The sequence below is a fragment of the Abramis brama genome, assembly GCF_963993115.1.
Source record: "Abramis brama genome assembly, chromosome: 25".
NCBI classification, from domain to species: Eukaryota; Metazoa; Chordata; class Actinopteri; order Cypriniformes; family Leuciscidae; genus Abramis; species Abramis brama.
Genome location: NC_139987.1, coordinates 14159020 through 14173977, shown reverse-complemented (window position 1 = coordinate 14173977; position 14958 = coordinate 14159020). Strand labels below are relative to the sequence as shown.

At 40.3% G+C, this 14958-nt stretch overlaps 1 protein-coding gene across 3 annotated transcripts in view; it reads right to left on the bottom strand.

Moving 5' to 3' along the window:
• The window catches only part of tmtops3b (teleost multiple tissue opsin 3b), a 29760-nt gene that overhangs the window by 11835 nt on the left and 2967 nt on the right, over positions 1 to 14958 (bottom strand). Inside the window, exons 2-5 of one of the 3 annotated variants that reach the window (XM_084103787.1) lie at positions 14587 to 14915; positions 11841 to 12071; positions 11570 to 11759; positions 5322 to 5565 (exon numbers count right to left, since the gene is read on the bottom strand). In XM_084103787.1, coding sequence (XP_083959913.1) covers positions 5537 to 5565; positions 11570 to 11759; positions 11841 to 12071; positions 14587 to 14915 — 779 coding nt within the window. In that variant the 3' untranslated portion in view covers positions 5322 to 5536. Of the gene's footprint in view, positions 1 to 5321; positions 5566 to 11398; positions 11760 to 11840; positions 12072 to 14586; positions 14916 to 14958 lie in introns of those variants that run through there. The other 2 variants (XM_084103785.1, XM_084103786.1) reach the window with 2 other exon arrangements.

The window sequence follows — 14958 nt, the reverse complement described above, 5'->3', positions numbered from 1 at the left end:
TGCATGTCCACTGTGAGAGACATAATCTAAAAAAAAAATCCAGAAATCACAATATATGATTTTTAAACTATTTATTTGTATGATACAGCTGCAAATAAGTATTTGAACACCTGTCTATCAGCTAGAATTCTGACCCTCAAAGACCTGTTAGTCTGCCTATAAAATGTCCACCTCCACTCCATTTATTATCCTAAATTAAAGACACCTGTCCACCCCATACAATCAGTAAGAATCCAACTACTAACATGGCCAAGACCAAAGAGCTGTCCAAAGACACTAGAGACAAAATTGTACACCTCCACAAGGCTGGAAAGGGCTACGGGGAAATTGCCAAGCAGCTTGGTGAAAAAAGGTCCACTGTTGGAGCAATCATTAGAAAATGGAAGAAGCTAAACAAGACTGTCAATCTCCCTCGGACTGGGGCTCCATGCAAGATCTCACCTCGTGGGGTCTCAATGATCCTAAGAAAGGTGAGAAATCAGCCCAGAACTACACGGGAGGAGCTGGTCAATGACCTGAAAAGAGCTGGGACCACCGTTTCCAAGGTTACTGTTGGTAATACACTAAGACGTCATGGTTTGAAATCATGCATGGCACGGAAGGTTCCCCTGCTTAAACCAGCACATGTCAAGGCCCATCTTAAGTTTGCCAATGACCATTTGGATGATCCAGAGGAGTCATGGGAGAAAGTCATGTGGTCAGATGAGACCAAAATAGAACTTTTTGGTCATAATTCCACTAAACGTGTTTGGAGGAAGAAGAATGATGAGTACCATCCCAAGAACACCATCCCTACTGTGAAGCATGGGGGTGGTAGCATCATGCTTTGGGGGTGTTTTTCTGCACATGGGACAGGGCGACTGCACTGTATTAAGGAGAGGATGACCGGGGCCATGTATTGCGACTTCAACTTCCTTCCCTCAGTTAGAGCATTGAAGATGGGTCGAGGCTGGGTCTTCCAACATGACAATGACCCGAAGCACACAGCCAGGATAACCAAGGAGTGGCTCTGTAAGAAGCATATCAAGGTTCTGGCGTGGCCTAGCCAGTCTCCAGACCTAAACCCAATAGAGAATCTTTGGAGGGAGCTCAAACTCCGTGTTTCTCAGCGACAGCCCAGAAACCTGACTGATCTAGAGAAGATCTGTGTGGAGGAGTGAGCCAAAATCCCTCCTGCAGTGTGTGCAAACCTGGTGAAAAACTACAGGAAATGTTTGACCTCTGTAATTGCAAACAAAAGCTACTGTACCAAATATTAACATTGATTTTCTCAGGTGTTCAAATACTTATTTGCAGCTGTATCATACAAATAATAGTTAAAAAATCATACATTGTGATTTCTGGATTTTTTTTTTTTAGATTATGTCTCTCACAGTGGACATGCACCTACGATGACAATTTCAGACCCCTCCATGATTTCTAAGTGGGAGAACTTGCAAAATAGCAGGGTGTTCAAATACTTATTTTCCTCACTGTGTGTATGTATATATATATATATATATATATATTCTCTTAATATTTTGCTTACCTCGAATGTGACCAATATATCCCATTGCAGACTTGAATAATGTTCAAATGATCAAGGGTGACCTTAGTTTTAAACATATGATACAAAAAGTGCAATTATAAGACACCTCTCTGAAATACTTGATTCTGATTGGCTAATCACTGCAGATCATAAAGACTGGCTGACTGTATATTATTGTTTGCATTTATAATAACATAATTTACTTAAAGTAATTTGACATACTGGGCTGAAGTTATCAGTAATATTAACTGACAAATGACAAAAAGTGGCTTTATACATGATGAATTTGTAGTTATGTACCAGTTTGTCAGTGAAAATCACACCCTTTACATATGCAGACTGTGACGTTCAGAACTCCTCAGGAATGTACTCAATGTTCATTTTGGCACTGCACTGCATAAATAGTCTGAATTTAAACCATAGGTGTATATATATAGGTTTAATTTAACCATAAGTTGTGAATAAACATCAGGTCAGCAAGCACAGTTTGATTTTTAAGTAGATAGTTCTACCTGTTTTTATATTCATGAATTCATATTGATGAAGTCGCCATGAATGAAGAAATTGATTTTGTTGTGCGTTGCTTCACTGGAGTGGTGTAATGAAACCTTGATAACCTATGAGGAGGCCATTGGAAAACCATCTAGCCTACTGTTGTTTAATGTACTATAAATGGCCATCCAGTTCAACTCTATTTAATTCAAATAATATGATCAAACCATTAAATAATGTAGGCCTATATAGGGACATTTTAATGGAAAAGCACTGAAAATAAAGAAGGCAAATTGGCTTTGCTTGATTGTGTTTTCGAGACGTTTAAAACGCAATCGAGCATTTGAGACAGACCAATAGTTTAAAGCAGCAGAGGAAAATTAAATGACAGAAAATAGCTTCAACTTTAATTGTTTTTGGCTGTCATATACTAAAGGAAAAAAAACCATCAAAACAAATGTGATTCATTGACTCCAAAATATAGGAAAACTGATACACTCATTCAAGCACACAGGGCGGTCACTTCAAGTATACATAATGTGCCTCAATAAGCTCCTTGGGCGAATCTGGGATGGTTACATCATCACTAAGGCCATCAAGTCCTACCTTAATATTTCATAACCTGAAATGAATTTTGAATGAACTGGGCTTTCGTTCCCAATAAACCCAGTGAGATGGGATTATTTGCCCCTGGGAAAGGTGCTAAAGACTTTACATTCATTAACAGTCTTATGATTAAAATAGCATTACATGTGGTGGAGAGGATGTGACATCACCTAATTGGTAGCCAGATGGTGCCTGAACGAGAAGCACAAACTGACTGATATGGAAGAGTGATGTGGGATGGATAGATGTGTAGATACTGATGAAAGGAAATGAGATGGAGGAGTAAAGTTATGATGGACAGCTCAGTGCTGATCTGCCGTTTTAAAATCTGATTCCGAGAGCAGCACTCAGGAAATTGTGCTCGGTGCTGCACCAGTATGCAAATAATGAACGGAGAGACACCAGACAAAGGTGAGTCTAGGCTGAACTGCATGTATGGCTGAGCAGCCCCAGCTTTGTGCAGTCATGCATGGTCACTCTAACTCTACCACAGTCAACCTGGACTCTATAAATGAAAGGCACGGCTCAGTGAGCATAAATAATTTTATCGGCTATACTGTGGGAAATATCAAGTTCTACGGACTTCTTACATAATACTGCCAAACCTGCAGATACTAGAAAGTATAGTTGCAGGTCTGTGTTGTGTTTATATTTACAGTAGAGCAGTGGAGCAGATTTAAGCGTGAAGTTCCCATCTGTTTTGGTGTGTGTGTGCTGCAAGTACTCTGATGTTGATGGAGTGCAGAAGAAAGGTGGGGCTGACAGCCTGTATCATCACTGGTTGCCATGGAACCAGGGAGGATTGGCTTTCTAAAGGTTATGGGACTCTTTAAAACCCATACACACACACACACACATATACATATATAAAATATATAAAAAAAGAATATATATATATATAGCCTATAACTTTTTTGCTGATGAATGAGTGCATCTACGTTTTAGATCCAATATAGTCATATTTGATTCTGTGTCATAAAAGCTTTGAGTCAGGCCATCAGGAGAATCTGAAAGCTTAGGGCTTCTATCGTATAAATGGAGAGAGCAGGTTAAAAATGCATGTATGCTCTGTAAAAAAAAAAAAAAAAAAAAAAAAAATTCAAACCTTGCATTGTTTGTGGGTTTGCTATATGCATCTTTTAAAGTGCCCCTATTATGCTATTTAAAGTTTCCTAATGTTGTTTTGGAGTCTCCTACAAGTTCAAAAAACTGTTTCATTTTCTCATAAAATACATTTGCACATCACATTTTCAAAGACTCTCAAACGACTCGTCAGATGAATCAATCTCTCTAAATCCCTCCTTTCCGCGAGTTACTCTGCTCTGATTGGCCAGACAGCTCAGTCTGTTGTGATTGGTCTACTGTGTACAGCGCGTCGAAAACAAAAACGCCCATTGCCATAACAACGTCAGCTGTCCTGAGGCTTCCTACCCACAAACTAAACACAGTAACGAACAATGACGTCGATTTTACCATATCAATCGAGTGGGAGTGCAATGATGAATCTTTGAAAGAACTAGTTCTTCAACCCGAACCTCCATCACAAGGACAACTCGAGCAGGACGTTACTCAGTTTGAGGTACATGATTATGAGATGTTGCAACTGTAGTTCCTCACCATCAGCATTAACAAGTGCATGTCCATCAACAAACCGATAATTTTACTTGTAAGTTACATATTTATTAGTATTTTTCTAATTTATTGCGGTGAACATGTGGAAACTGTATCAGTAACAGTGCTTATATTAGCCGAGCTATAACGTGAATGACTGATGTAACGTTAACATAAACGTTGGAAAAACAAATCTTGCTCCATGCTTAATCTTTCCTCAAAGTAGTGAGAGCGACAGACAATCTGCATTAATAGACACAATTTTAGGTAATAGTGGCCCACAGCTGATTAGCAGAAGTATTTCAGTAAGACAGTGATAACGTGAGTTAGCCAGTTAGCAGGAGACCTACACAATATACAACTCAAAACTAATCATTTTGTACACCATCTTTCAAGAGCAAGCGGTTTGCAAATCCTGCATTGAACTCCGAGATTTGAGAAGCAGTAGTCAGTAAAATAAAGGGAACACAGCAAGAGTTTTGTTTATATATTGAGGATTATATTGCTGTGGTATCTTTGTAAAGATGAACATGCTCGTCCTTGGGCAGTGAAAAACACTGGCTTTACCGTCACATTGTAGAGCACAGCGTCTTCTCGACATGATGCTATCCAGTATCCACAAATCAGCTGCAGTGTTTGAGGTTCAAGTTTTCCCTGGTGTCTGCGCACGCAATAAGTGGGCGGGCAGTATGCCGTCTTGACTTCACAATGAAACGGCTTATGACTCGTTTGAAAAATGATTCATTTCATTGACTCAGGGTTGACTCTTACTTTTGAAAGACAATAACTATATATGGTGCACTTTCAGATTTAAAACTTGCAGGATGTTTTCATTCACTTAGAGCTGTGTTACACACTACATGAAAGGTAATTTTCAAAAATCCATAATAGGGGCACTTTAAAAGCTTGGCAATGTACAGCTTCTTGTCTCAAACTCTTCTCTTGGGATTTATACACGCATACATACAATCATGCACATATGGTGGAAGACACCTCAATGTAGCCCCGTCGCCAGAATCTTTTTTTCCCAAGGTGAAAAAAAGCTTACAGTGGACTATCAGTGCAAATATGACAACAATATTTTGTGACAATTTAATATCTAAACAGTTGGGAATACTCTATCTGGGTCCATACAGGGTTTAAAGTAGACATGAAACAGACGTTGCAATAGTCTTTTCTTCCTTATTGTTATGAAGTGGCTTCACACATGAGAAAAATGTAGGGCGAGACTTTATTTTGTCCATCGGGAATTGATTGGATGGTTGGATTGTTGGATGGTTGTTTGCTTCTGCAGTGATCTCAAGTGAATGATGTCTTGTTGTCTTGCCCTTGCACCAGTAAACAAGTAATCAGAGAAGAGAAGAGTATGTGAGTACTTCTAGCACACCACAATGAACATAGCGCAAGCCACGCTGTCTGATTCAAACGGCTCCTTTGAACTGGTTTCTTCTTAATGAGTCAGTAGCAGAAATAACATTAAATGGCATGGCATCTTATGCACAAAAAAACATTAGAACATGCCATTTTGTTTAGTGGCATATGCCACTAAAATTGTGTCATGCATGAGCCCCAGTGAAATACCGATGTGCCCTAGCAAAAAACTTGTTCTACTGATAAATGTAAATGTCTGACAATGGAGATTATCGTATACGACCTGATAATGACTTTCCAAGATAATATTTTAGCAATAATGTCATGCAACGCAGTGAAGCAGCTCTTTATTGCGCATTTTGTACTGCTTGTAATTTTTTTTTATATCCATAGGCTATATCCAAAACAGTTAAAAATCTAAATATGGGGACACTTTTAATGGGTTTCCTACTTAAGGCTTGAAACGCTTCTTGTAAAAATGATTCACGTAACGATCTCGAACTTGTTTAAAATAGTGAGAATCAACACAACATCTGTAGTGATAAAAGCAAACCAAACACCCATGCACACATAATTCACACATACAACACTTTTTACTGCATAGGCCTGTGTAATAACACCATATCTTTCATAAATAGAATCCAAGGACACCTCCATAAGACTGACAGTGATTTATAGATTTCTCGGACTCGGTGTTGGGCTCAAGGTTTGAGCGCCGATGTGTGTATGAGCTCTCATTTCACCTGATCGATCAGAAAACAGTCTGATTTCAAGGATAAGACTGATCTCTAGAGCAAAAGTGACAGCTTGATGATGCCATTTGATTTGATGATGTCATTCTATCGAAATTGGAACAGAGTGAACTAGAGATCAAATGGAAAGCAGTTGAACATGAATACAAATGGGAGAATGCAAAAGCCTTTTAAAGAAATATAGACAGGAACCTCCTATTCATTAAACCACAGGGTTGCGGTTTGTAATTATAAGAGGTCCATGCATCATTTTTCTGCCGAAGCCGTGTTTACCACTGTGCTGAGATTGAAATACTGCCATAGATTATCTGACATGACAGGCCAAATTAATGTCTATCGGTAATCATGCATGTGAACCTTTGCCTTGCCCTGTATAATTAATGACAATGAGGTTCATGAGATTTGCGTCGGGATAATGATGACCAGAGATGAATACAGAGGATATAATTTGATATAATACACAAATTACTCACATTATGGATTTAATTATGGCAAATACACCGACTGCTTTGTGATGTATTGAAAGTAGATGTTAGGGAAAAACCTAGGACCACCTAATTTTGCCATTCATTTGGTGCCCTGATTGCAATACAATGCAGGCTCACTCTAGCTCGTATCCAAGGTAAATCATCAACAATATCATCCCTTACGTGTGTTTTAATTAACTAAATACATCGTAATTGGCTAAAACGCATGCGCAGGTTACTTTACTTCCTGAAAAAGTGTGCACCCGAGTCCGTGTTGCTTTCACATTCACGCGAATCGCGCCACAGTTCGAGTGCAGCTGAACTCAGACCAACTCCTTCAGGAGGTCTCGGGGTTCAGTACCCGGGTCCGCATGACAGCTTTCACATAAGCAATTTTTTATGCGAACTGTGCCCCATTCCGAACTAAACTACCAGTGCGAGAACGCCCTTATATTGTTAGTTTCCCTGGTTGTTTTCCCTCTCCCCCTCACAAATGAACCTGCCTGCTGTCCAACTACTATGTCTGGAGCAGAAGGAGGACCACGCAATTCTCTGGAGGACCACACAAGAGAATTTTTGGATTTGACGTGCCTAATGGTCCAAGGCACGCCTCCCAAGAAACGGTCCTCGGGAGGATTTGCCGCTATTGTGGAGTGGGCGCTGGTGAATAATGGATCGGCTTTCACCATCTGCCCAGCGGAAGACATCACCAGCCCCACTCTGGACCCAGAGCCCAGCCAACCATCACCCCACTGCATATCTAGAAACTACAGAGGTGCACGAGCCAGCACCAGTAACGAGGACTAAGCCAACCATCGCCCCGGAGCCCGAGCCTCATGAAATGTCTGACCAGTTGCGTGAGCCGGCAACATCATGTGTTGCCGTGGGAGTTAGTGGAGTATGAGGGAATGGGGGAGGGTGAGCTGAATCTGGCCTCCACCCATTTGGCTCCATCTGGCTCCTCCTTCCCTCCAGCTCCGCCTCAGTCCTCTGGCACTCTGGCTCCACCTCGGACTCTTGTCACCGCTGCACACGGTCTCGCTGGCTCTTCGTCTGTGCCCAGGACTCTACTTCCATCGGCCTCGTCTCAGTCAGTTGTCCCCCTGGAGTCGTCTGACGAGACTCCACCCACCCTCGACTCCGCCATGGGCCATCATCCAGGCTGCACTTTGGGTCCCCACCTGGCTACTCCTTCTCCTGATTCCTCCCTGGCTCCTCCCACCATTATCACCACCCTGGTCTCTCCTTCTGTCATTTTCCCTGGTTTTCTGCTCTCCACCTACTCTGCACCCTACTCCAGAGTCCCCTCATTCCCTCCTCAGCTGGACTTTTATGGCGCAAGGATGCGCTTTTCTCCTATGATCTCCTGAGTGTTCCTTGTGGATTTATTAAAGCCTATTTCTGTCCTTTTTCGTGTGCTTCATTACAGCTACTCGTTACAATGTTATTCTCACAGTGGCAGTAAATTATTTATAGTTCATTGATTCTCCCAACTACTTTTTTTATTTTTTTATTTTCCTATCTAAAAAAAAGCCTCCTGCTTATATACATTCAGAAGGTCATCCAGGTTTGTGGAATTGCACAAACAGATCAGCCACTAGGTATGTACCTGTCACTGAAAACTGAGACCCACACAGAATTTGATCATTTGTCAGCAATTTTTTGTCAGCTGAACCTCTTTGATCTAATGTATTTACTTGAAGTAGCCCCTGAGATTTTAAGTTAATACGTTTGATCAATAATACAATTAAGTCAATTATAACAACAACAACAACAATACAGTTAAGTTCACCAAACCTTGTCAGAACTGATGGGTTTTTCAGATCAACTTGCCATTCTCAGAGCTGAAGATCTTTTCTCATCAACTGGATTGCTGGCTAATTAGAGAGTGTGATGTGCAGTTCTATCTCTGTCAGGTACAAGCCAATTTCAGAGCCAGTCATTCTGTGATGAGAACCAGGAGCACTATTAATGAAAGCCTTCCTCACATATATCCTGTGAACTTAATCAGCCAAGGCTAATCATAGAACCTGCACCATCTATCCTGACGAGCAGTTTGAACCTTTTAAAATAGTCTCGATAGCTTCCATCTAAGTCAATATTAATTAAATTCTGTCATTTGACAATATTTTACAGTGCCACAAAGGTTTTGTGTGAATATTACTTATATGTAGTACATTTTGGGACCCCAATTGCTGTCAAATTCGTCCTATTGCTGACCTGCACAGGAGGTATTTTGGTCCTTTCCTCTACACAAGCTGTATCATAAATATTTTTGGGATGCCTCAAATGGCCTTGAATAGAAATCATGCCACAGAATATCAATGAGATTGAGGTCAGGACTCTGACCTGACCATTCTAATATATGGAATTTCCTCTGTTTGGACCAACTCTGATGGTGATTTATTCCTTTGTTTAGGAACAGACACGTTGCATGACCCACTTTCTTTAAAGTTTCAGATCACAAACATCCTGGCAATGTGCTATACAATTGGAACAATTATATTCAAATGCCTGCAGATTTATACATTTCTCTCTCGGTACATTGCCATTTAAAGAATCCTTTGACATGTCTTTACGCTGACCTTTGAAAGGACAGCCAAGGCACGACTGGCGCTAAATTTTTTCTATTTGTGATCAGTCTGCTTCAATTGGGACTGATGAAGCCCCAAGTCTTCAGACATCCTCTTGTAACCTTTTCCAGACAAATGAGCCAGTACAATTATTCCTATGTGGTTTTCTGAAATCTCTTCAGGTCATGCCACATTTCACTTTAACAAAATTCAGTGGTAACCAACTCTTTCATAGGGCAGGAAGAGCATGTGATTGGAACACCTGACTCAATTATCATTGTTCATGAGGCTTAGAAATTCACATTATCAATTAATTAGCTTGACTGATTTAACCTTTTGTTCAGGTGTGTCGTGATTGGCACAGATTGTTCAGGAAATGTCCCGCCCCTCCATAACTGCGAGTTCTGCTCTAGTCTAGTGTAAATATTAAGGATATGGCATTTCTTATGCATTATAGATACGATTTTTGTCGGAAAACTAAGGTAATACAAAGAATAGCCTAATCGTTAACAAAACCATAGTTAATTTTCCTAAGGAGCAGTGAACCATCTTACAAGTCCAAGAGCTTACAAAAGCAAAACATGTTCTCCATAAAATGTGCAGCGCAGAGATAAATGTTAGGGTTATAAAGCTCAGGAACAGTGTTAAAAAAGAAGAAGGCCAAACAAAGGTGTTTTAGAACCGGGGTGGGGTAAAAAAGGCATCTCATTGACATAGTGGCAGCAACACTCTTCATAGTTTCTAATCAGCTCAGCCAGGCCTCCGCCCCCTTTTTTGTGTATTCCGTGGGCGTGGATTATTTAAATGAGTAACATTGTGACTTCATAAGATCCGGAAAAAAAAATCGCATTGTAGTCCAAACGAGCCGTTCGTTGTAGTTCTTGAAAAGTGGATTCTGTTAAATAAAATATCTCCCTTTGGGGTGGACTTTTTTATGCTCTAACAGCAACATTACACAATAGCTAAAGTTGAAAAAGTGGAAAAGCATAATAGGATCCCTTTAAAAACTGAGAAGTTGAAGATATGTGATCACTAAAAGCAATGGAACATAAAATTAAATATTCAGACCTAATTAAAGTCATTTGCCAAGTTAAAATACTCTGTTGAATTCTGTGAGAAAAACATCTCTGGTGTAACATTATGGGTACTACTTGGATTATAGTCACAATCCTTGTATTAAATAGGTAAGTGGGTTAGTTGACCGACTCTTGACAAAAACAATATACTCGAAGATTCAGATAGTATGAACGAAAGATCCTAATACTTCTATTTTTTTCATACCTTTGCACACCATAGGCATGACATTTAGATGCTGCCAAGCCCAAGTTACATTGTTTCACGTTTGAACAAATACTGACACCTGGTGGCAATACTTTCATGCAACATTTACAAGAAATTTAAAGGACAAGTTCGGTATTTTACACTTAAAGCCCTGTTTACAGATCGTTTCTGATGAAATAGAACGGTTAAGATTAAAATTTGGACACATGCTGCTGTCCCGAGAATTTTAGGTTTCTTTCGCTTCTCCCCCCCACCTACAGAATGGCAGCCTATGGGCACTGGAACAATCCTTCCAAAAACGCATTAAACTTTCGTTTACAAAGACGTGAAACTCACCGAGTGGTCAGGGGTGTTCACTGATTGGACAAAAAACTTGGACAAAAACTACGATAAAACCTGTTGGAAAGCATCTTTTGGAGCGATTTTTGTGTGAGCATATCAGTGAACACCCCTGACCACTCGGTGAGTTTCACATCTTTGTAAACGAAAGTTTAATGCGTTTTTTTGGAAGGATTGTTCCAGTGCCCATAGGCTGCCATTCTGTAGGTGGGGGGGAAAGCGAAAGAAACCTAAAATTCTCGGGACAGCAGCATGTGTCCAAAGTTTAATCTTAACCGTTGTATTTCATCAGAAACGATCTGTAAACAGGGCTTTAAGGGTAAAATACCGAACTTGTCCTTTAAACAAATTAAATAATATCATCATTGCACAAAAACAAAACTTTGATATAATATATTTCTTATAAAACACACATTGAGTTATGTATATGGCAGTAAAAATGCACACAATGTTATTTCCTGTCTCTTAATATGGTTTTGCATGGATAGTGCTTTCATATCCAGCACTTTCAGGGAGAACATTGCACCACACGAACCAAAGTCTTATTACCTCTCTGTAGTGAAGCCCTTTGGGTCATTGTGGGGGTCCCAAACTTGTCTGGGCTATCAGGTGGAGAAGTAACACCATATGACCCCATAGGGATGCAGTCCTGTTGAGCACCACCTTCTTCAGTGTGAAGGGTGAGATGGGCTGGAGGCTCTGGACCGCATCTTACTAAAGCTATAAAGCACCTGTAGAACTGGCAATGAATTCAGAATTGATGGTAATACAAGTCTATAAGGATAATGAGGAAACAAATACACCTATAAGAGGCACATACCTGATTATTGAACAGAACGTAGACGATGGGATTCAAAACAGTGCTGCTCTTTGCTAGTATGGACGACACGACGCTGGCTGTGGGGCTGACAATGCCAACGCTGAATGTGCCAAGCAATGCCATGACCCCATACGGCATCCAACAGAGCAGGTAACAGGACACCATGGAAACCACCATCACCAGCACGTGTGTTTCCCTCCTCTGCGCAGCTGTCTGATTGATCTTAGCAACCTGTGGGGTGAGAAGACATGCTTTGAGGTTTGCTTTTCAAGAACAACAGTATCAAGCTGTACATTTGCGTCTGGTTTGAAACACCACATGGTGTCTATGACCCAGAATGTTTGACGGAATTTAAAGCATTTTATTTTTTATGTTTTGATTCACAAATATTTGTTTTTTTTTTGCATTTGTTAAAGGCACAATATGTAACTTCTTTGCTTTAAAAATAGCAAAAATCACTATATCTATGTTATATATTTTTTTTTAGTTGTGTACTTACATTATCCCGACTGTTTCCAACAACTTTCAAACCAGGAGAAATTTTAATTTAATTCGAAGACACGGGACGTTTCTTTATTTCCGTTTTGTCGCAGTCAATGGCGTCATATCCGCGTTGTCCCTGGTTTCCGCTCGTGCTGCCATGGTAACCAGAGTTATGAACCAGAGCCCTCTGATAGTAACCAAGACAACAGACGTGGACCACTGTAGTTCGCAATGTCTATCTGCACGCTGTTGTTGTTTCGTTCAAATATGGACCATGGCAAGCAGACTTTGGATAAAAAAGGAGAACTAAAACGAGAATCAATATCAGCGCGGTGTTTTCGAGATGCCGAGAGCTCCCATAGACAGTATATAAACGAGAGCTCCACGTCCGAGACTTCGACCGCTCCTACATGTACTTTATTAAACAGGTGAGCACATTTACATAAAACTAATCAATGTTATATAGTTCAACAATGATAAAATGTCAGAATATGATCTGTATGTTATTCTAATGTTGATCTAGTTTACTGCTAGTCTCATACAGACAGACTAACACATACATTTCAACACATTCAAATGCAGTTTAGTGTGATAGTGTAATGTTAGACCAAGTGAAACAGCGCTGCGTTACCTCACAAGTTTAATTTGTCTAATAAACTGACCTGTGAGTAGTAATTCTGCGTGTAGTTCGGTAGAATGAAATGTCCATATTCCTTTTATATCCGCAGGACTCGCGTCGCGTTTGGAGCTGACAGCTGTCTCTTAGCAATCCCGAACTGCTTCATATCACAGTCATGATAAAAGCATTGATGTATTCAGTCATCCATAAACATTATTAGATCGGTCGGCTTGACGTTGACGACAAGATCCATAATTCTTAGCAAATGTTGCATCATCAAACTACGCCTTTGTTATTGTAAATACGTTAGCGACCCCTAGTGGAGAAAAAATCCCATACTGTACGTTTAAAGGTGAACTAAGTAACTTTTTTACCTTAACTGAACAGCTTCGGAGTCATTGGAATGGTTATATTACTTATTTCGGGTTGAATGGTGGTCGTTTCGCACCCCCCTGGTGCCCGTGAGTGGAGAATCCGCACTTGCAACTTTGAGCCGGCGGGCCGCCGGCCGCCGCGTCAGGAAGTATCGCGTGATATCAGGTCTCGCGATGTAAACAATTGCTTTAAGGCCAAAAGAAATCTGCTAAAATGCTGTCATTATTGCGCTCCCTCACGCTGTTCGAACCCGAATGAAGAAGACGTTTTAAAGAATCTACTTCTACCCATCTACTTTGATGTCGTTGATCTACTAGCCTCTGGCGTCTGAGAATCGCCAATGAGTTTTTACAACAGTGTTGTCAAATATCTATTCCGAAGCTGTGGGGGGAGCTCTAGAGAGAAACCTGCAAGCAAAAAGCGTGAATACAGCGAAGAAATCCCGAAACTACTGAGCCCTGCTTTAAGGCCTACAAGAATTTGCTAAAATGCTCAAATCTGATCCAGCTGTGCATAGCCATTTAAAGGGATAGTTCACCCAAAAATGAGAATTCTGACATCATATACTAACCCTCATGTCATTCCAAACCCATAAGCCTTTGGTTAATCCTCGAAACACAAATTAAGAGAGAGGTTTCTGTCCCACCATTGAAAGGTAACCAAAACTTAAAAGATCCAAAAAAGTTCATAAAGGCATCGCAAAATAAATCTATATGAATCAAGTGGTTTAATCCAAGTGTTGTGAAGATATATGATCACTTTATATGATGAACAGATTTAATTTAGGCTTTTCACATGACACAGGCACAAGCTCCTGTTTACAATGTGTGATGCACTCTATGTAAGTGTGTTTATATTTGAATAGAAGCCTAAATTAAATCTGTTCATCATATAAAGCAATAATATCTCCTCACAAGACTTTGATTAAACCATTCAATTTAAATTGATTTATTTTACGACTCCTTTCCATTTTGGATCTTTTAGGTTTTGGTTATGTAGACTTTCATTGGAGGGACAGAAACTTCTCAGATTTCATTTAAAAAGTCTTGTGGGTTTGGAATGACATGAGGGCAAGTCAATGATGACACAATTGTTTTATTTTTGGATGATTTTGGTTCTGGACAGTAGCATGAAAAATGCTTAATTTATGAACAAACATTTGGCTAGAAAGATCGATAAGTCTTATTTGAAGAGAGCTCTTTATCAAAATCACTGCTTCCACTCCCACTCTCTCTCTTTAAACCTTTTCCACTTTCACTCTTCCCTCACCCCATGAATGGCAATGAGGATCTTCCCGTAGCAGTAGACCATGAGAAGAAGAGGCAGGAGCAGGCAAAAGACAAAGAGGCAGATGACGTAAGAAGTCGTTTCTGGGGAGCGATGGTTCCACTGGACTGAACAGATGGTGCCGGGACCCTCAGGACCATAACTGCTCCATCCGAAGAGTGGTGGCGATGTCCAAGCGAGAGAGTACAGCCAGCAGCCTGTGATGAAGAGCCAGGCCTTCCTATAGTCAGACACATCCACTTTTGTGCAGCAGAGGATGGTACTGTAACGCTCGTATGACAGTACAGCGAGGGATACCAGTGAAACAATACCTGTTGATGTTGGATAAAGAGACAAATCAATTAGGCCTATATG